General features: G+C 35.9%; 1 protein-coding gene across 3 annotated transcripts in view; it reads left to right on the top strand.

Moving 5' to 3' along the window:
* Positions 1 to 22573, top strand: part of COG5 (component of oligomeric golgi complex 5) — a 307029-nt gene that overhangs the window by 206193 nt on the left and 78263 nt on the right. For all 3 annotated transcript variants that reach the window (XM_064575411.1, XM_064575412.1, XM_064575410.1), the window contains one exon: positions 15409 to 15490. In XM_064575411.1, the coding sequence (XP_064431481.1) occupies positions 15409 to 15490 (82 nt within the window). The remainder of the gene's footprint in view (positions 1 to 15408; positions 15491 to 22573) is intronic.

Below are 22573 nucleotides of genomic sequence, written 5' to 3'. Positions count from 1 at the left end.
TCCCCATTGTGTAGCTGCTGCATGCTCATCAGAGATCATAAACCATGTATGGGAAGATTCCTTTCTGGGATCTCTATTCTGTTCCATTTGTTTGTATGTCTGTCTTTATAGTAGTACCGTATTATTTTTGATTAGCTTTGTAATATGTTTTGAACTCAGGAAGTCTGAGACCTCCAGCTCTGTTTTTCTTCCTCAAGATTGTTCTGGCTATTTGGGGTCTTTTGAGATTCCATGTAAATTTTAAATGATTTTTTTTTCTATTTCTGCAAAATATTCCTTTGTGATTTTTGATAGTGATTGCATTGACTCTTTAGGTTGCTTTGGATACTATGTACATTTTAACAGTATTAAGTTTTCCAACCCAGGAACACCAGATAATTTTTTGCTTATTTGTGTCATCTTTAATTTCTTCCAGCAGTGTTTTATGGTTTTAAATGTGCAAGTCCCTTACCTCCATGGTTAAGTTTATTCTAAGCATTTTATTCTTTTTTTTTTTTTTAAAGATTTTATTTATTTATTTGTCAGAGAGAGAAAGCACAAGCAGGGAAAGCGGCAGGCAGAGGGAAAAGCAGGCTCCCCGCTGATCAAGGAACCCGATGCAGGGCTCGATCCCAGGACCCTGGGATCATGACCTGAGCCGAAGGCAGCCGCGCAACTGACTGAGCCACCCAGGCGTCCCACTAAGCATTTTATTCTTTTTGGTGCTTTTGTAAGTGGGATTACTGTCATGATTTCCTCTTCAGATTGTTATTAGTGTGTAGAAATGCAGCTGATATTAATGTGTTGGTTTTGTATTCTGCAACTTTGATGAATTCATTTCTTCTAACAGTTTTTTAAATGGACTCTTTAGGGTGTTGTACATACAGGTCATGTACATTCCACTTTTCTCTTTCCCTCCCAAGGGAGAAGCTGCAAGTTGGAATTTTCCTCCCAGTTCTGAGCTGTACTAGCTTGAGAGAGGAGCTGACATGATTGAAATGAAATGATATTTATTACCATTTCAATGCTTCTTTTCTTGACTTTGAGCTTGTGTGGGGTACTGTGACTTCTTAACTGGTTTCTGGAATTCTAATAAAGGAGTTTTGGACCATATACTGTTGTTAAGTCAGTGTTTTTGTGGGTGAGCAAGAGATGGGTCTTTCTGTTCCACCATCTGATGTCACTGAATCTCTTGGTTTTTTAAAAATAATATATTGACATGAGTTTTTCTATTCTTGCTTTTCTGCTTTTTGAAGAAGGAAACAGTAGGCAAATACCTGCCTTACTGTTTGGTTGATACAAAGATGGGAAAGAAATGGGAAATAAGAGCTAGATGCTTGAAAAGTAGTTTCATATAGTACATTACTTATCATGCTAATTCTGTTGACTAGAGAAGATTAAGCCATGGTATGTTAATTTGATATTTTAAGGCAAGCATTCTAATATTTCACTTTAATTTATATCTCTCTCCTTTATTTAACAATAGAAACTAAAGATCTTTAAGGATATGAATTTCAACATGAATCCCTGTTTAAGCATATGTCAAGATGCACGCTTTTGTGTATATGTACATGTCTTTATGTGAGAACAAATTAATGAATGTGAATGTTTGGATGGATATTCTTAGTCATGTTGGTATTAATTTAAGTGATTGTAAAAGAATTCAGGCATTTGTTTATATTCTGGGGGAGGGGAAGATAAATAAAAAGACCACAACTAAAGTCCATAGTAAAATATATATTTTCTAACAGTATAATTTAACTAAGACATAATATATATCAAACTTAAGACTATAATAAAACTTTTAAAGACACATGATTTTAAAAGATCTAATGAAATTGCTTTTGGTAGACTCTGGCTTATTTTATATATGAAAAGTTTTCAGTTGTTGCTATATTTATTTTAGATTATATTTCCATAAAAACGAGTTTTTGCATTGAGAGGAATCCTTTAACTGTAGGAACATGTATATATCTTTTATGGAATCTCATTATTTCCTCAAATTAAAAAGAAATGAAATGGAAATTTTTAGTAACTCTTTAAGTAGTTTTGTCTGCATAGCATATATTTACAAGCAAATGATTACTTTTTGTTAAGATTATAGTAAAATATTTCAAAATATTAGGAAAATGGAGTATGTCTAAGTTCTTTATTAAATTATTGAGCGCCTGCCATATTCCATATTCCAGGCACTGTGATAGTGATTGGAGGTATCAGAATGAGCAGAACAGAAACAGGTACTAATTGGGTGGGAAAAAAATTAAGCAAACAATTGTATAAATGATGGTTTATAATTGTGATAGCTTACTAAAAGATTTTCTGGGTTCTATGAAAATATTTAATGCGGCGACCTCATTAAATGAATTTTAAAAAGCTTAGAATGTTAATGATGAGTTGGCTTGGTGAAAGGGAGAAGTATACAAAAAGAATGGAACATTATCCTTTTCAGGGACTGATGGAAGTCCAGTGTGGCTGGAGGGGGAAGAGCATTTTGTAATGTGCCTTGAGTGCCCAGAAGAGGTCCATGTACTGTTTTACAGATTTTGAACTTTTATCCTAAGCACAAGTGACATGATTCATATTTATAGTTTTTAATGTTAATTACACTGTGGGGTATAGATTGAAGGGGGCTAACTCTAGAGAAAGGTGGCCTGTTGCAGGAATTCAGAAAGAGATAACGAGGGTTGTATTAGTTTCCTAGGGCTGCTGTAATGAAGTTCCACAAACTGAGTGGCTTCACAAAAAAAAATTTGTTTTCTCATACCTGGAGGCTAGAAGTCTGAGGTCAGGGTGTTTGGCAGAGTTGGTTTTGTCTGAGAGCTGCTGGGGAAGGATCTCTTTTTGTTCCAGGCCTCTCTTTTTGGCTTGTAAATGGCTGTCCTCTTCCTGTGTCTTCAGACCATCTTCTTTCTATATGTGTCTGTGTTCAGATAACCTCCTCTTATTGGATTAGGGTCCATCCCAGTGATTCCATTTTAACTTAATTCTCTCTTTTTTTTTTAAGATTTTATTTTATTTATTTGAGAGAGAGAGAGAGAGAAACAGCATGAGAGGGGAGAGGGTCAGAGGGAGAAGCAGGCTCCCTGCCGAGCCGGGAGCCTGATGTGGGACTCGATCCCAGGACTCCAGGACCATGACCTGAACCGAAGGCAGTCGCTTAACCAACTGAGCCACCCAGGCGCCCCGTAACTTAATTCTCTTAAGACTGTATCTCTCAGTAGGTCACATTCTTAGGTATGGGAAGCTTAGGACTTCAAGATATGAATTTTGTGGGGAAAGGATTTGGCCTGTAACAATGATTAACATTGATGGCAGTGAAAATGGAGACAAGTGGATTGAGAATTACTTAGGAGATAAAACTGATACATCTTAGTAATATATTAGAAATGGTGAGATGGAGAAGGTATCAAGATGACTTTGTTCTGGTTTGAGAAAGGTTCCGGGAGATAGTAGTGATTTCATTTGGGATCATAAACTGAGAAGCATATTTAAGAGGAAAGATGATGAGGGGGCTCAGTTGATTAAGTGTCCAACTCTTGATCTCAGCTCAGGTCTTGATCTCAGGGTCGTGTGTTCAAATCCCACGTTGGCTCCATGCTTGGTGTGGAGCCTACATTAAAAAAAAAAAGAGGAAAGATAATGAGCTCTATGTTCAGGTTTCATTCACGTGACATCCATGTGAAGATGTCAGTTAGGCACATTAATATGTGGAACTGAAGCTCAGAAGAGAGGCCGAGGCTAGAGACATAAATTTGAGAGACATGATCTTATAGATGGCAGTCAAAGCCATGATAATGGATGAAATTGGCTATAGAGAAAAAAAGGTACCTAGACAAAGTCTAAAGAAAATGCAACTTATAAAATTCATATAGAACCATATTTTCCAAAGAGGTGTATGCAGTTTGACATGGAGAAAGATAGTTATAATTCTACCCATACATTTAAAAAGTCTTACCCTTTAAACTATTTCATATATTTTATATTGTATGTATCTTAACATAGTAGTACTTGTATAATTTTAAGTAAGTAAACATATTTTAGAGTGCATATCAAAAAATATTTTCCACTGGGTGAGTTTGGGAAACACTGTGACAAAGGAGGCAACAAGGAGTATTCCAGGAGGAGGATGAAACCAAAAAGAATATGGCAAGGGAAGCCAATGGACTGGGTTTAAGGAGAGTATGGGTCATACTAAATCTAATTTGAAATTTTAAATACCAGTAAGCCATGCATTCTCAACAAGGGCAATCTTGACCCCAAGAGAGAGAAATAGTTCTGTTGTTTTGTTTTGTTTTGTTTTGTTTTGTTTTGCGGGGAGTGAGGAGGTACAAAACATCTTAGATATTATAATGGTTTGTGTCCTCTACAGCTCAACCTTGCCCTACAAAATCTTATTAGTATTTAATTTCTCTTATTAGCGAGAAACTAAATTAAGTACACCATAATTATATAAGCATGATATATTTTTTCTATATTTGTATGCACTTATTTAATTTAGTGTTCTCTTTGAAGGGGCAATAATGAAAAAAGGTTGAGCAATACAATAAACTATATAGAAAGGGCTTTAAAACTCTTTTGCACTGTAGTTTAACAGTACTCTCTAGGGAAGAGTATGGGATTTGAGTTTGAAGAGGAACTTTAAATTTTGGCCTTATTTATTTCAGTATTGAATATTTTACATCAAAAATTTATTCTTCTATTTATAATTAAGTTAGATTATCTAATTACTCCTCCAAAAAATTAAAAAGAATGAAGAAACCATCATATTTAATCCTATCACCCAGAGATAATCTGTTAACATTTTGTATATAGTTTTTGTTTAACTGTATACATTTTATATCAAGCCCTATCTGTTCAACCTTCAAAAGGCATCTGAAATCTGACTACTTTTCACTACCTCCCACTACCACTTTATTTATTTATTTATTTTTAAAGATTTTATTTATTTGAGAGAGAGAATGAGATAGAGAGCATGAGATGGGGGAGGGTCAGAAGGAGAAGCAGACTCCCTGCTCAGCAGGGAGCCTGATGCGGGGCTCATCCCGGGACTCCAGGATCATGACCTGAGCTGAAGGCAGTTGCCTAACCAACTGAGCCACCCAGGCGCCCCCTTCCCCCTACCACTTTAGTCTAATCCCCCATTTTAAAAACAGTAGAATGTACCAAAAGTATTATTCTTTTTCTTTGAACAATATGCATATAAAAGCCAACATTTTGACTTCAGCCAAAATTCTTTTGTATAGGTTTTCTCATTTTGCTCTGTGGTGTTCATCTTGAAGTCCCTACTGAATTTGTGTGTGCCTTCTTTTGTAATTGACACAGCAAAATGTTTCTCCCTGAAGGATATTTTCCAGTAAAATAATTTTTTTTTCTTGGCCTTCTATTTGCTTCACCAGGATCCCTCTGCTTTGAATGCAGAAGATGATTAAGAGCTAATTTAAAATTCCTATATATTTGGTTTCTTTGATCAAGTCTGCAGGCTTTCTTACTCACAACATGATCTCTCCACAGAGATCTCTGGCACAGAATGTTTGCTCAATCTTTTACTTTCTCTTCTTTTTTGATCTTAACTCCTCCGCTTCCCTCTGACCTTCTCTCATTAAGCACTAACTTATAAACTCTATCTGAACTGATCCTCACCTCTCTCTGTCTCAAAGATATAGGTGGATTGTATCTTTTTTTTCTTTTTCTCAGACTTACCCCTTTACTTTTGTTTTATAGTCTACCCTTTCCTAGAACATTCTCTGGTTTCTCCAATACCAGCCTTTCCTGGCTACTTCCTCTCAAGGGTCTACCATCTAAAACCAAAATTAAAATAAACCCTTGGTCCTCTATCTCCACCTAAGTATTTTTTTCCCCTTCGTGCCCAGGTTTTAGTAAGCTACTTTGTGTATCTACTTTCTTATTTCTGTTTTGCTCCAAACTACTGAAATCAAGCTTCTACTGCATTGAAACAGTTCTTGTTAAATTCATTCTGATGACCCAACTACTAAGTCATTCATCTCACCTCTATTATCCTCTCTTATTTCACTCCTTTGAGGCAATAACTGTTCTTCTGCTTAGTGCTTTCCTCCTTCACAGATACTACTGCTCAGAATCGTTTATTGACTCTTCTTCCTCCACCTACCCTTCCTTTGGAAATAATTTATTTGTAAAATTTCAGGCCTACACCAAAGTAGAGAGCCAAAGTACAGGACAGTGATTGACAGTGTACCCATCATCCAGCTTTAGCAGTTACTAACTTGTGACCAGTCTTTTGGGGGGGGGGGGCGCGTAACTGTCTACATTTACTCCTTTCTCTCTACTCTGAATTATTTCTTCGGCTAACCTTTAAATAATGTTGTTCTCCTAGGTCCCATCCTCAACATTTTTTTTCCTTCTCATGCTACATGCGATCAGTAGAAAAGCTCACAGATGCTAACAGCTTCTACAGCCTCCAAATGCTGATAACACCTAAATCTATTTCTTCAGCTTAGATCTTGTTCTTTAGCAAGAGATTCATATTTACTAGCTTAGATCATCTTCACTTGGATGCCCCACAGATTCTAGAAGCATAAATCTAAATGAGCTAATCTTTCTCTACCCACCTGCTGCCCCTGTTAAAATTCCATTTTGGTTGATCAATCTCCCATCTGCCTAGTCCTACACAAATATATCTAGTCTTAGTCCTTCATAAATGTATTTAGTTGTTCATCAAGCCCCATCAGTTTTCCTGCTGCCATAGTAAAGTTCCTTTCACCTGCATTTTTTTTTTCAACAGATTCATAACTGATCTTATCTGCAGGCTCACCACTACCCCACATATTGTTCATCTTCCACATTATTATCAGAGTGATTTACCTAAAACACAAGATGAATCATGCTATTCTCTCATTAAAATCCTTAAATATTTCACTGGTATCTACAGGATGAATTAAGACACTTCTTGGGGCGCCTGGGTGGCTCAGTCGTTAAGCGTCTGCCTTCGGCTCAGGTCATGATCCCAGGGTCCTGGGATGGAGCCCCACATCGGGCTCCCTGCTCGGCAGGAGGCCTGCTTCTCCCTCTCCCACTCCCCCTGCTTGTGTTCCTGCTCTCGCTCTCTCTCTGTCAAATAAATAAATAAAATCTTTAAAAAAAAAAAGACACTTCCTGATCTGATTCTTGTCTTACTTTCTATCCTCACCACTTCCCTTTTTCCTGAATGCTCACTATGCACTCAGAGAATAGAAAATGCTTTTCCTGGGGCACATGGCTGGCTCAGTTGGTAGAGCATATGACTCCTGATCTTAGGATTGTGAGTTTGAGCCCCATGTTGGGTGTAGAGATTAGTTAAAAAAAAAAAAGAAAGAAAATGCTTTTCACATCTTTATGCTCCATTCATCCCTCTGTCTGGAATGCTCTCTGCTCATCTCTTCTTCCCATCTGTATGGTAAATTCTAGTCTTCCTTGGAATCTAGCCCAAGATATCCTGACTCTTTGTAACAGTAAATTCTATAGGTTATTATTATCCCTATTGTTTACATAGCTTACAAGCTCAGAAAGATAAAGGACGGCCCAAGGTTTCAGAGCCAATAAGTGGCAGACCTTGGGTGTAAGTCAAGGTTATTCTACTTCAGAGCCCATGCCCTTTCGCCACACCTCAGTGCAAGAATGTTCACTTGAAGGTTTGGACCTTATAATTATATGCAGTAAGGTACTATGAAACACATTTTAGCAAGAAAACCCATGGTAGTGTCCATATTATAAAGATAAACTGAATAATATCTGCTTTGAAATCAATTTTGTCCAAGTATTGTCATTCTAAGTTTCTATATTTAATTAAGTCAAAATTAATGACAAAAGCAGTCAAAGATCAAGCTGTTCTTCTCAGTAACAGATTTATCTGAACATAAATGTTTTAGAATTCCTGTATATTTTATTTTTATACTATATATATGTATATGTACATATATATATATATAAATTTTTTTTAAAGTAGGCTCCACACCCAGTGTGGGGCTTGAATTCACAACCCTAAGATTAAGAGTTGTATGCTCGGGGTGCCTGGGTGGCTCAGTCGTTAAGCGTCTGCCTTCGGCTCAGGTCATGATCCCGGGGTCCTGGGATCGAGCCCCGCGTCGGGCTCCCTGCTCGGCGGGAGGCCTGCTTCTCCCTCTCCCATTCCCCCTGCTTGTGTTCCCTTTCTCGCTGTCTCTCTCTCTGTCAAGTGAATAAATAAAATCTTTAAAAAAAAAAAAAAGAGTTATATGCTCTACCAACTGAGCCAGCCAGGCACCCCTATACTATTTATATATATATATATATATTTTTTTTTTTTAAAGATCTTATTTATTCATTCGAGATACAGAGAGAGAGAGCATGAGCAAGGGGAGAGGCAGAGGGAGAGGGAGAAGCAGGCTCCCCACTGAGCCAGGAGCCGGACGTGGGGCTCGATCCCAGCACCCTGGGGTCATGACCTGAGCCAAAGGCAGACACTTAACCATCTGAGCCACCCAGGCGCCCCTACTATTTATATTTTTAAAAATATATCTGATTTTTGCGCTATTTGCAGCTTATTGGTCTCAGCCAAAGGTCCAACTAAGTTTCAGAATTATAGTGTTGTTTCTATTTATTACTAAGAAACTAAGCCAAGAGTTTTTTTTTAAGTTGCAGACATTTCCCAAAAATGATGTGATAACCTGATTGCATTGAACTTAGTGAAAGTGCTGTGGTCTGAATATTTCTATTCCCATAAAATTCATATGTTGAAATCCTAACCCCCAAGGCAATGCTGTTAGGAGGTGGGGCCTTTAGGAGGTGATTAGGTCCTGAGGGTAGAGCCTTCACAATAAAGAGACTGCAGAGAACTAGCTCCTCTCTTCTACCATTTGAGATTACAGTGAAAACAGCCATCTATAAGGAACAAGGTCCTCACTAGACACTGAATCTGCCAGGACTATGATCTTGGACTTCCTGCCTCTAGAACTGTGAGAAAAACGTTTGTGTTGTTTATAAGTCACCCAGTTTATGGCATTTTTGTTACAGCAACCCAAATAGACTAAGAGAGTGAGACAGTATTGGATGTAGATTATAAATAGATTAATATCAAATATCCTTCCAGTTGAAATCTAATTGAATTATTAAAATCTAGTAGAATTAATTTTGTTTCAACATACTTAGGAGCAATTATATGACATGCTAATTTGGTTTAAAAATGTAAGTAAAATGATTTTTTATGTATCTTTATATTTTCTTATTTTTTGCAGCTGTATTTTAATATATTTTGGCTTTGACAAAAGTTTTGATAATTCTTTGATAAATAAAGCTAACATCTCTTTACATTTTGGCAGAATTATATAATATATATGTGTGTGTGTATGTGCACATCATATACAGAAGCGTATATACATATATATAAACTCTTTGATGTAATATCCTACCCCCGAATCTACATTTTCATTATTATCTTCTAAACTTTTCCAATCTGTCTGAATCTGCCTCCTCATATTTTGTCTTTCTGAAGCACTTTTCATGTCCTTTCTTGTTCCAACAACTGTGTGTGCTTTTCAGTATACATCTATGGTAACTGACTCTAGCTCTTAGTATGACAAGTCTTTGGACTTGACTGATTGGTTGACTGATTGATTCATTCATTTTTTTTTCAACAGTTGTATAAAGGTTCTCCAAGGAAACAGAATCAGTAAGATCTGTATACACATAGAGAGAGAAAGATTTATTTTAAAGAATTGACTTACACCATTTTGGAGGCTTGTAAGTCCCAACATCTCAGTCAGTAAGCTGGAGACCTAGGAGAACTGATGGTATAGTTCCACTCTGAATCCAAAGGCTTGAGGCCCAGGAGAGCCAATAGTGTAGTTCTGGCCCAAAGGTCCGCAGGCTGAGGACCCAAGAAGAGCCAGTCTTTCAGTTTAAGTCATAAAGCTGATATTCCAGCTTGAAGAAAGTCAGGCAGAAGGAATTCTCTCTTAGCCTTTTTTGATCTCCTAGGCCTTCAACTGATTGGATGAGGCCCACCCACATTAGGGAGGGCTTTCTGCTTTACTCATTCTACCCATTCAACTGTTAAACTCATCCAGAAATCCCCTGACAAACACACCAGAAGTATGTAGAACAAATACCTGGGGCACCCCATAGCCGGTCAAGTTGACTCATAAAAGTAACCATCACAATAGTAGATAGTAGTATGCAGCAGTCACTGGAGATACAGTGAGACATATTAGTTATTTTGATTATATATTACAAAGAGTATTAGCAGTGATGACAAATATTTATATAGTGCTTCCTATGCCAGGCACCATTTTAAGCACTTCATCAGAATTAACCCATTTAATCTTCATGGTAAATGTATGAAATTGGTTTCCATTTAATAGATGAGGATACTGAAGTATAAAGAAATTAACTTACCCTCAGTCACAGTCAGTGGTAAGGTCTGGATTTGAACCTCAGTATTCTGGCTCCAGAGTTCCTCTTCTTAACCACTACTCTGTTTCTTTACTCACATAGGAAAATATCAGTATGATGGGGAATATGGGATGCTATAGAAGTATATAACAGAGTGTGTCAAACCTAGGGCAACCAAGAGAGGAAACACCTAAACTGAACTCTGAAAGAAGGTGCAGGTTTTAAAAGCTGCTAACTAAGAGAGGCTACGAAAGAACCTTCAAGAACCTGAAAGAATTTGAGTGTGGTTGAATCTTTGACCTCAGTGGTGTGAAGCAGGAAAAATAGGCTGAGAAAATCAAGTCATAAAGGCTTCATAAGTCAAATTAAGGAAGAATAATATTTTTATATATCAAACAGACCTTAGATCAAATCCCAGTTCTGCTACTTTCTATTTAATTCTAAGCAGGTCACCTTATCTTTTTGAGCTTCTGTTTTCTCTCTAGAAAGGGACTAAGAATGCCTTCTTTTGAGATTTTTTCATCCACTCAATAAATATTTATTGTGTGTCTTTTATGTCTGGGTCACATTCTCAGTGCTGAAATTACAGTGGTAAAACAGACAAAAATGGTGCCTTTGCTGTCCTAGAGTTTACATTTCAGGGGTTGTTTTAAGGTTTAAATGAGATAACATCCCATAGTGCCTGTTCCATAATGCACATTCAGAAAATGTCATTATCTTAGCCAAGGTTTGTCTGGGTTCTCTGATTAAAAGTATATACTTCATGGATTTCAAGTGTTGAGTGACTTCTCACTAAGAAGGAAGAAGTAGCGATATTATTTGGGACTCAGTATTTTCTTTTAAAAGAGTGTGTCAAGGAATTAGAATTTTCTTGTTTATTTTGACAATTCTCTAAAGCCTTGAAGAATTTCTGCTATTTCTAGAAATCTGTTTCAGTAGTTCTATGGAATTACAAAAGATGATTTACCTCAAAGGAATTTATGGTTAATTGTAGGAATAATGACACATCTGAAAGAAATACAAGGAAAAAAACCTCTGGGGAAGATAAAAGCAAACAAAAATAATCCACAGAACAAACACAGAAAACAAAGGAAATACAAAGAAAGCATAAAATGAAATGATAAAAGCAAGAACAACTAGTAGGTAAACATATTTGGTTTGTAATTTCTTATTAAAAGACAAAAATTATATTTAAAAATAAAATTAAAATATGTGTTATTTATAAGACACCCATCAAAAGCAAACAATATAGAATAAAAATAAATGGAGTGACAAACATTTCTCAAGTGAAAGCAATAGTGATAGTATTAACTTCAGATAAAACAAAACAAGTAATGGTATATAGAATAAAGAGGGTCACACAAATTATCTGTCACTAGTCTCTTCAACAAATGGTGCTGTGAAGAACTAGATATCCTTGCACAAAAGAAAAAAAGGCACCCTTACCTTATACCATATACAAAATTAATTCAAAATGAATTAAAGTCCTAAATGTAAAACCTAAAATTTTAAGACTCCTAAAAGAAAGGGAAAGCTTCATGAAATTGGACTTGGCAGTGATTTCGTGCATAAGACATCAAAATCACAGGCAACAAAAGCAAAAACAGACCAAGGGGATTACATCAAACTTCAGAACTCTGTGTGACAGCCCCACATCAGGTTCCCTGCTCCACGGGAAGCCTGCTTATCCCTCTCCTACTCCCCCTCTGTCTGTGTGTTCCCTCTCTTGCTGTGTCTCTCTCTGTCAAATAAATAAATAAATAAAATCTTAAAAAAAAAAAAAAAAAGAACTCTGTGTGACAAAGGAATGAAAATGCCACATACAGAATGGGAGAAAATACTTGTAAGTCATATATCAGTTAAAGGATTGGTGTCCAGGGCGCCTGGGTGGCTCAGTTGGTTAAGCGACTGCCTTCGGCTCAGGTCATGATCCTGGAGTTCCGGGATCGAGTCCCGCATCGGGCTCTCTGCTCAGCGGGGAGTCTGCTTCTCCCTCTGGCCCTCCCCCTCTCATGTGCTCTCTCTCTCTCTCTCTCAAAAAAAAAAGGATTGGTGTCCAGAATATGTAAAGAATTCCCACAACTCAACGACAACAACAAAAAAACTGTATTAAAAAATGTGTAAATACGACTTGAATAGACATTTCTCCAAAGAAGGCTCAGCCTCACTAGTCATCCATCAGGAGATGCAAATCAAAATAATGAGATGTCACCTCACATTCATCAAAGAACAGTATATTGGTGAGGATATGGAGATATTGGTACCCTTGTGCACTGTTGAGGAGAAGTAAAATGGTACAGCTGCTGAGAAAAATAGTATGGAAAGTTCCTCAGAAATTTAAAAATAGAATTACCATGTGATCCAGCAATCTCACTACTGGAGATACATATCCAAAAGAATTGAAAACAGGATCTGGAAGAGGTATCTGCTCACCCATGTTCATTGCACCATTATTCATAATAGCCAAGAGATAGATACAATCCTAGTGTCCATCAATGGATGAACACACACACACACACACACACACAGCCTTAAGAAAGAAGGAAATCCTGTCACATGCTACAACATGGGTGAAACTTGAGGACACTGTGATAAATAAACCATTCAAAAAGACATGGTTCCACGTACATAAGGTATACTAAAGTAGTTAGAAAATGAAAGTAGGTAGGATAGGTGGTTGGTAGGAGCTGGGGGGTGGAGAATGAAGGGTTTAGTAGGTATAGCATTTCAGTTTTGCAAGATGAAAAAGTTCTAGAGGCCTCTTGTACAATGAGATACATACAATTAATACTACTGTACACTTAAAAATAGTTAAGAGAGAAAATACTGTATTTTTTCTTAAGTAATCTCTACACCCAACATGGGGCTTGAACTCACAACCCCAAGATCAAGAGTCACATGTTCTACCAACTCTACCAACTGAGCCAGTCAGGCACCCCTAATTTTTGTGGGTTTTTTTACCACCATTTTATGCATCATTTTCTATGAATTTTTTAAAAATATGATTGTGTATGAAGTATTTTATTAAGAGTATTAATTACCTTGAATTCACTCAGCTAAATTATTCTGTGGATTTCCTTATTGGAGACATTAAGATATTAAGATATTAATAGGTTTCCTAATACTAAATAATGTTTACATTGGGGACATAAATCCTACTTGTTTAGATTATTCAAATAATTATTTTAATACCTGTTGAAATCAATTTGCTTTCATTTTGTATTTGTATTCTTAAGCAAGATTGATCCAAGTTTTCTTCCCTAAGGGTATGTATGTGTGTGTAGAATTAGATATATAGTCATCAGATTTTCTTTATCCAGCGGAAAAGCTTTCAGTTTTTCACCATTTTACTTTTCTTACTGGATTTTTCATATATGGCCTTTATTATGTCGAGGTAATTTCTGTTCCTAGCTTTTTGAGTGATTTTATCATTAAAGGGTGTTGAATTTTGTCAAATGCTTTAGTGTGCATCAGTTGAGATGATTGCTTGCTTTTAGTCCTTCATTCTGTTAATGTGGTATATTACAAAAGTTTTTTAATATGAAAACATTTCCTTTAAGGTGCATGATATGCAGTACACATATATCACATAAAATCTTAGGACTCTGAATCTTATTTTCTGATCACTGTGTAAGAAGTGAACAATTACTTGATTTGCCTTTTTTATGGCATACAATACTCAGTTGAATTCAAAGCAAAAGATTTATTAAAGAAACAAATAATGAAAACAGAAGTATGTGTGCGTAGGTATAAAAATGAGAAATCAGTACTTTTCATTGGTCATTTTTTCTTTTATAACCTTGAAAATTGGAATTTTATTTGTGGAAAGTCCAAAATAAAACAATTAGAATTTTCTCATTTTTATGACATATTTGAATATTAGGTGTATTTTATTGTCATTTTCATACCTCAAACATAGAATATTAGCAATTTGATATTGTGTACCACACATGTAGAAATACCTTAAAAGTGGGCGCCTGGGTGGCTCAGTTGGTTGGGCGACTGCCTTCGGCTCAGGTCGTGATCCTGGAGTCCCAGGATCGAGTCCCGCATCGGGCTCCCTGCTCAGCAGGGAGTCTGCTTCTCCCTCTGACCCTCCCCCCTCATGCTCTATCTCATTCTCTCTCTCAAATAAATAAATAAAATCTTAAAAAAAAAAAAAAAGAAGTACCTTAAAAGTACTTAGTAAAATATCTAGAAGTGTGATTCTGGTTTAACAGTATTAAAGTATGTTGTTCAAAATTGAATGAAGTATTGTGCTGGATAGTAGTAATTCCTGTGACTTTAAAAAAATTTTTTTAACTGGGGGCACCTGGGTGGCTTAATTGGTTAAACATCTGACTCTTGGTTTCAGCCCAGTTCATGATCTCATGGGCTGTGGGATCCAGCCAGAGTCAGCTCCTCACTCAGAAGGGGGTCTGCTTGAAAGATTCCCTGCCTCTGCTCTTCCCCCACTCGTACTCTCTGTCTCTCAATAAATAAATACATCTTTTAAAAAAACCTTTTAACTGTATTTATACTTTAGGCAGTTCTCTTTTGTAATTCGTGAATTATACCCTGGTGATCATTCTGGTCTAGCTTGCTTTGTTCATCATTTTGCTATGGTCACACAGTTGCCTTCTGTATATGTAAGGAAGATGGTAATAATAATTATAATAATAACTAAATTCACTGAGGGCTTATTATATATCAGGTACTGTCCCAACACTACTTCTTGTAAACTTTTTAATCCTTATAATAATACTGCAATGAAATGCAGTACTGTATCACCATTTTACAGATGGAAGGAGGCTCAGAATGATTAAACAACTTGCCCAAGCTCACACAACTAGTAGGAAGCAGAGGATGATGACTGATTACTTGAACATGAGGACGTGAAACATAATTTGAGTCATCGATACATTTCTACTTAGTTACTTAATTCCATTGTTTAATAGATACGTTAGAAGATTTCATTTAAATACATTTTTAATAAAATTTTAATGTTATAGCTTATCCATTACAGTTTTAATAATTAATGAATACATCCCCTTTTTTGGGTCACAGGATGGACAATCTGAAATTTTGTACACTTTTTGGAATTCAGTTACTCAAGCACTTTCTTCTCAATTTCGCATGGCAACAGATTGTAAGTATGCTATTTATTTTGCAGTTTTATTTCAAAGTTTTCCACGTGCTTTAAGATGTAATGTCAAGAAGTTTTGCTTTTTTGCTTTATAATACACATCTTTTTAAAACTCATTGGCTAATTGTCATTTCTTATACTGGCCATATATTTAGTTTTATAAGCAGTAAGTTCATTTTTTATGTTTTTTATAATTAGTATGTGGAATAAAATTCTCCAGAAGAATGAGTTAATTCTCCATAATTCAAACATAGAGGAACTCTGAAGTTTTCCTATGTAAAGGGTGTAAAGCAGTTGATGTTGAAGAATTTAGTTGATGCTTATAGAATTATTTTCCAACTAAAAGATATTAAAATACAAGACTTAATAGTTATTTCCTTATTATTAAAAATGAGGATTTGATGAATGAACAGATGAAACACCATGGGCACCTGGGTGGCTCAGTTGATTAAGGGTCTGCCTTCGGCTTGGGTCATGATCCCAGGGTCCTGGGATGGAGCCCTGCTTCAGGCTCCCTGCTGAGCAGGGAGTCTGCTTCTCCCTCTCCCTCCTTCTCCATCCTCCCACTGCTTGTGTTCTCTCTCTCACTCTTTGTCTCTCTCTCTCAAATAAATAAAATCTTAAAAAAAAATACCTGTATCATGAATTAAAAGTTGCTTATTCAAACATGATCTCTAAAATTTGTTAATTTTTTTTTTGTCATGAAATAATGGCACTGCCTGCCTAATCAATGAATGTAAAAAGTGTTTTAGGAGTTTGTGTGTAAATTCTTATTTACAAATGTCACTGAAAGTATGTAGTAGATGTAAACATTATTTAGTCACTGGCAATCCAGAGTTGAATAAAGCACACTACCTGCCTCCCTACTATTTTTTTTTTCTTTTAGAGAGAGAGAGAGAGGGAGGGAGGAGTGGGGAGGTGCAGAGGGAGAGCAGAGAGAATCTTAAGCAGGCTCCACACCCAGCATGGAGCCCCACGAGGGGCTCAATCTCAGGCTCTATGCCCAGTGAGAGCCTGAATCAGAGTTTGATCTCACAACCCTGAGATCATGACCTGAGCTGAAATCAAGAGTCAGATGCTTAACTGACTGAGCCACCCAGGCACCTCTGCCTCCCTACTACTGTTTCTAAGGAAATATGCAGCAAGGCAGTGACCATAGAGGACATCTTCATTGATGTGTGGCCAAACAGAGCTTAAGCAGAGGGTGTATTTAGAACTGATTCACTCCATTTACTTCTGCAAATTACACTACTCCAAGAATACTGTGCATCTCCCTGCATTATGTATCTATTTTGGTCAGCTTTTTTGAGATATAATTTATATACAGTAAAATTTACCAATTATAAGCAGAAAATTCTATGAGTTTTGAAGTCATTTTTTATCCTTTTCCCCACCACCACAATTAAGATATAGAATATTTCCATCACCCCCCAAATTTCCCACATGTACTTTTGTAATCACCTACTCCCAGCTCTTGGCTTCTGGCAAGTAATGATCAACTGTCAGTGTAAGTTAGCTTTTCCTAGATTTTTGTAAAACTCGTATCACACAGGCTGTGTTCTTTTGTATCAGCATAATTATTGTTAAGATTCATCATGTTGTTGCATATATCAAAGTTCCCTTTTTATTGCTGATTAGTATTCCATTATATAGCATATACAGCAGTTTGTTTATCCATTCCCCAGATGGGAGACAACTGGGTTGTTACAGCTTTGGGTTATTACAAGTAAAGCTACTGCAATTGTTCGCCTAGAAGTCTTTTGTAGATGTATGTTCATTTATGGGTAAATATATGAGTGGAATTACTTGATCATTTGATGAGTACATATTTAACTTTGTAAATAACTGCTAAACTATTTTCCAAGATGATGTACCATTTTCCACTCCCACTATAGCAATATTTCATAACTCCAGTTGCTCTACATCCTTACTGATCCATGATATTGTCAGTGGTTTTTAATTTTAGCCATTCTTATGAGTGTGTAGTGGATTTTCATTGTGGTTTTAACTTCCACTAGCTTAAAGACTAATGATAACCCATGTTTTCACATGCTCATTAGGCATCTGCATATCTTCTTTGGTCATGTGTTTGTCAAAATTAATTGGCTTTTTATTTTTATTTTTTAGTTTATTGCTTGTTCTCTTATTATTGAGTCTTAAGAGATCTTTATATATTCTAGATCCACAGTCCTTTCTTAGATGTATGTTTTGCATATTTCTTTTGTCTGTAGTTTGCCTTCTCATTTCCGTAACAGTGCCTTCCAAATGATAAAAGTTAATTTTGAGAGAGTCAAACTTACAGTTTTTCTTTTATAATTTCCTTTTTCTTTTTGACCTAAGAAATCTTTGTCTAACACAAGGCCACAGGTATCTCCCCCTATATTTTATTCCAGAAGTTTTACTAAGTTCATTTGAAGTTAATTTGTGTATATGGTGTGAGATATGAAGGCCATGGTTATTTCTTCGAATATAGATCTAAAAGATTATACTGCACCTTTGACTGCTGGCACTCTTGTAGAAAATCATGTGATTATATCTGTGTAAGACTATTTCTAGAGTTCTTTTTTTCTGGGTTTTTTGTTTGTTTGTTTGTTTTGGTTTTTGGTTTTTTTTGCATCTGTATGTTTGTAATCACCAAAGTGTAAATTCTTCTATGTTATTTCATTTATCAAAATAATTTTGGTTATTCTACGTTCTTTGCATTTCCATATATATTTCAGAATCAGGTTGTTGTTCCTATAAACATGTTTCCTTAGACTTTGATTAGGATTACATGTTGAATCTACAGATCATTTTGTGATAAATTCACATCTTAACAGTATCGAGTCTTCTGATCCATGAGTGTAATATCCCGTTGATCTAGGTCTTTTAAAATTTTCTCATATCAGTGCTCTTATAGTTTTTAGTGTGCAGGTCTAGCAAATCTTTTCTTAAATTTATTACTGTTTCATATATTTTGATGCTATTGTAAATGGTATTTTTAAAATTTTAGTTTACAAGTGTTCATTGCTAGAATATAGAAATACAGTTGATTTTTATTTACTGACCATGAATCTTTGACTTTGCTACCCATACTTATTAGTCTAGTAGTTTTTAGAGATTTTTTAGCATTTTCTATATTGATGATCATATAGTTTCTAAATAAAGGCAGTTTCACTTCTTTTCCATTCTGGTTTCCTTTCTTTTTTTTTTTTTGTTACTACCTCCGGTAGTGTAGAATTGAAATGGTTTCTGCCTTGTTTCTAATCTTAGGAAGCATTCAGTCCACCTTTAATATCTTAACAGCAGGTTTTTTTAGTGATGCCATTAATTAGGTTGAGGAAGTTCCCTTCCATTTCTAGTTTTTTGAGGTTTTTTTAATACTGTTGTTAACTTTTTATAGTGCTTTTCTGCATCCATTTAGACGATCAAATGGATATAGTTACTTTAGTATGTTAATACCTTGCGTTCTCAGATAAGCCCCACATGGTCATGATATATTATCCTCTTTATATGTTGTTTGATTCAAACTGAGTGTAAGGTTTTTTGAGTGTGTTTGCAAAATATTGTTTAGTTTTCTTAATGTCTTTATCCAGTGTGGGCTAGGGTAATGCTAACCTCAGAGAATAAGTGGAGAAGTATTCCATCCTGTTCAATTTTCTCAAGCAGTTTATGTAAAATTGACATTATTCCTCTTTAAATTTTGGTAGAATTCACCAAGGAAGTCATCTGGGCCTGGAATTTTCTTGGTGGGAAGATTTTAACTACAAATTCAACTTTTTTCTTAGATAAAGGATTATTCCATTTATTTCTTCTTGGGTAAGCTTTGGTAGTTTGTCTTTCAAAGAATTTTTCCAGTTCATTGAAGTTTTTTAATTTATTGGCATCAATTTGCTTATAATGCTTCCTTATTACCCTTTGAATGTATGTGGAATATGATGTGATATTCTATATTCCTGATATCATTAGTTTCTTTTTTTCCTAATAATTACAACTAGAGGTTTATTAATTTTATTTATCTCCTCAGAAACCAACATTTGGTTTCATTGATTTTTCTCTTTTTTATTTTCAATTGTCACTGTTTTCTGTTCTTGTGTTTATTGTTTATTTGCTTTGCTTTGGGTTTGATATGCTCATTTTCTTGTTTAACGGGTTAAGTTTAGATTATTGGTTTAACCCTTCCTTTTCTAACTTGTTTATCCTGCAAATTTATAAGCAGTATTTTATCTGCATGCCACCTTATTATTTTTCCAACATATAGAAAAGTTAAAAGAATAGCAAAATAGCATCTATATATCCATACCTTCGACTCAGTATTTGTTAACAGTTTTCTCACTAAATGAGCATTTTGAGATTGATGTGTTCATTTGAAATTTAAAATTCATGAATTATTTTTAATTATTCAAATATTCAGATGTAATATTATGTAAATACAGACTTTCAGTAGTTTCTCACGCCATGTATCAAAGTGTAATGGGTTTTCATGAAAACAATAATCACCATGAAGTTTTCTTTAATATTTAATGTCTCACATCATAAGCAATTACATTTAATGGAATACATTTACTAATATACCAGAAAGAAAATACAAAGATGTAAATTTACCCACAAAATATATAAGCATAATTACAAAATTGATTAAAACCTCAGTTTTTAGATAGAGTAAAAGAAAACTAATGTTAAAAGCTCATTTTTGGCTGTTGCAAGATATCTGTTTTTTAAGCATTTATTAAAAATGTACTTAGGGCACCTGGGTGGCTCAGTTAAGTGTCTGTCCGACTCTTGATTTCAGCCCAGGTCATGATCTCAGGGCCATGAGATCGTGCCCTGTGTTGCGGGGGAGGGGGCGTCTATGCTCAGCCAGGAGTCTGCTTGAGCTTCTCTCTCTCCCTATGCTCCTCTCCCCGCTCATGCGTGCACATGCACATTCTCTCTCTCTCTAATAATAAATATATTTTTTTAACTTACTTAAAAATCTTTTTTGAAATCTTGGAGATTATTATAGTCAGTATTTTCTTCTCTTTCTGTAGTGTGTAAGTTTAGTTTCTATTTTGAATATTCCTTCTCTCAATGGCAGGAATGTATCAAAAAAATTGCCTTTAGCATACTTGAAAAATTTCAAACCTTTAACCAGTTGCACCTTCCAATATTATTTATTATTGGTTGATTTAGCACATTTTTAGTAGAAATTGAATAAGGTAAACTTCATGCCAACAAATCACACAGATATTGAGTGGAGGTGAGGCTACAACAGAAATGTTCTTGTCTGCTAATTCGGTCATCTCTGTCAATTCTGGATCTGATTGAATTTTCTTATGGATAGTTTTTTCCTATTTTTCTGCATGTCTGATAATTTTTGATTGGGTATCAGACATGAATTTTACAGTGTTTGATACTGACACTTTTATCTTGCTGTAAATATTCTTGTTCTTAGATACTGTCAAGTTACTTAGAAACAATTTGGTTTTTTTGAGTCTTGCTTTGAAGATTTATTAGCAAAACCTGAGCAGTGTTTAGTCTAGAGTTAATTATTTTCCACTCCTGAGGCACTACTTTTCTTAGTACTCTACCAAATATTCTGGATTAAAAGGTTTTCCAACCTGGCTGTCAGGAACAGGCACGCTTCCCGGTCTTATGTGAGTAACAGGTGTATTCTTTCTAATCCTTGCATGGTTTCTTCCCCCAGACTCTGGAACTTTTCTCACATACATATGCTGAGTAGTGTTATGCTGAGTACTAACAGTGGACCATTTGCAGATTTCTGCAGAATCTTTTTGAGCAGCTCTCTTCTCTCTGGTATTCTGTCCCATGAATTCTAGTCGCTTCAGTTTTCCTGGTCTTGGGGACAGTAGGGGTAGAGGAGTCTCTTCCCCTTTCCAGTGCTGTACGTAGCCTGGAAGCCCCTGGTAGGAAATAAGCTGATGTTACCGAAGTGGTAGGTTCTTTCCCTACTCAATACCTTTTGCCAAATAGCCAAATAACAATACAGTATTTGATGGCAAGCACATAATTTATTCAATGGCCAGAGAATGGAGAAGGGGAGCTCATGCTCTAAAGGCACCTTCTCCCCAGTTAGGTTTTATGGGGTTAAGGTAATTAAGGGGCTGGTAAGCAAGTTAACAGGGGAGTTTTTCCCAGGAGGAGGCTTCAGAATCAAGAGCACTACCTCTTTTCTTCCCCTAAGTTGGCACAGTTGGATTGGTCATAGGCTGTTAGGTGTGTTTTTTTGTTATTACAGTAGATGAGATCATCTGGAGGGTTAGCACAGTGTCTAAACTGGAACAAACCAGTCGAAAATTGGATCACAGGGGCTTGTTTGGAGCTGTGGCTTCTTGCATCCTGCCTTAGCTTCTGGTAGCAAGCAGCACCTGTGAGCAGGGCTAGAAAACTGAGCTATTGTGACTTGTTAGGGAGTCTCCAATGACACTGGGGGTGGTCATAGGGTTCACCTCATTTATTTCCTATCTCTCAAGGATCACTGTCTTTTATTACATGCTATCCTTTAATGCATGGTGTTTTAAAAACCATTTCATATATTTTGTCTGTTGTTTTTTTTGGTTGTTTCAGATAGGAGTTTAATTCTGGTCCCTGTTATTCTACCTTGACCAAAATCAGAAGTACGTCATCTAGTTTTAAGAGTAATGATTAAAAGTACATTTCAAAATAGTTTGTGGTATGTGTGTGTTTAATGGTAGTGTCATTTACTTCTCTTTGGTCATCTGCTTTCTTATTGTTCTTAACCATTACAAGCCTTTCGTGTTTTTCACATGCTCTCCTCTTTCCCATTCTGCTTACTCTCAGTGACCAGCCTTATCTCCTGGGTCATCAAGACAGTTAGTGTCATTAGGAAACACTTTCAATATCCTGTACCTTCCCTCCAAAGAAAAGCCTTATTTTCTCTCTGTGGATCTCTGAGTGTGAGGTGACAGTCTTATTCTTCAGAGCTACCCATTCACTGTTAGCCACCTGCCTGCTTTGTTTACCCTTTGCTCAAAGTAACACCATTCATAGGTCTCTTAGTTCTGTCTTGTGTTTCTCATTTTCTTTTGATTTCTTCCCCTCAGGTAGGAAACCTATCCAAGGTGCTCTAATCTCGTAAAAACTAAA

This window comes from Mirounga angustirostris, unplaced genomic scaffold, assembly GCF_029215605.1.
Source record: "Mirounga angustirostris isolate CCGP_5_RB_7025 unplaced genomic scaffold, mMirAng1.0.hap1 SCAF_12, whole genome shotgun sequence".
NCBI classification, from domain to species: Eukaryota; Metazoa; Chordata; class Mammalia; order Carnivora; family Phocidae; genus Mirounga; species Mirounga angustirostris.
The sequence above is the reverse complement of the archived record's forward strand: the minus strand, read 5'-3'. Positions and strand labels throughout refer to the sequence as shown.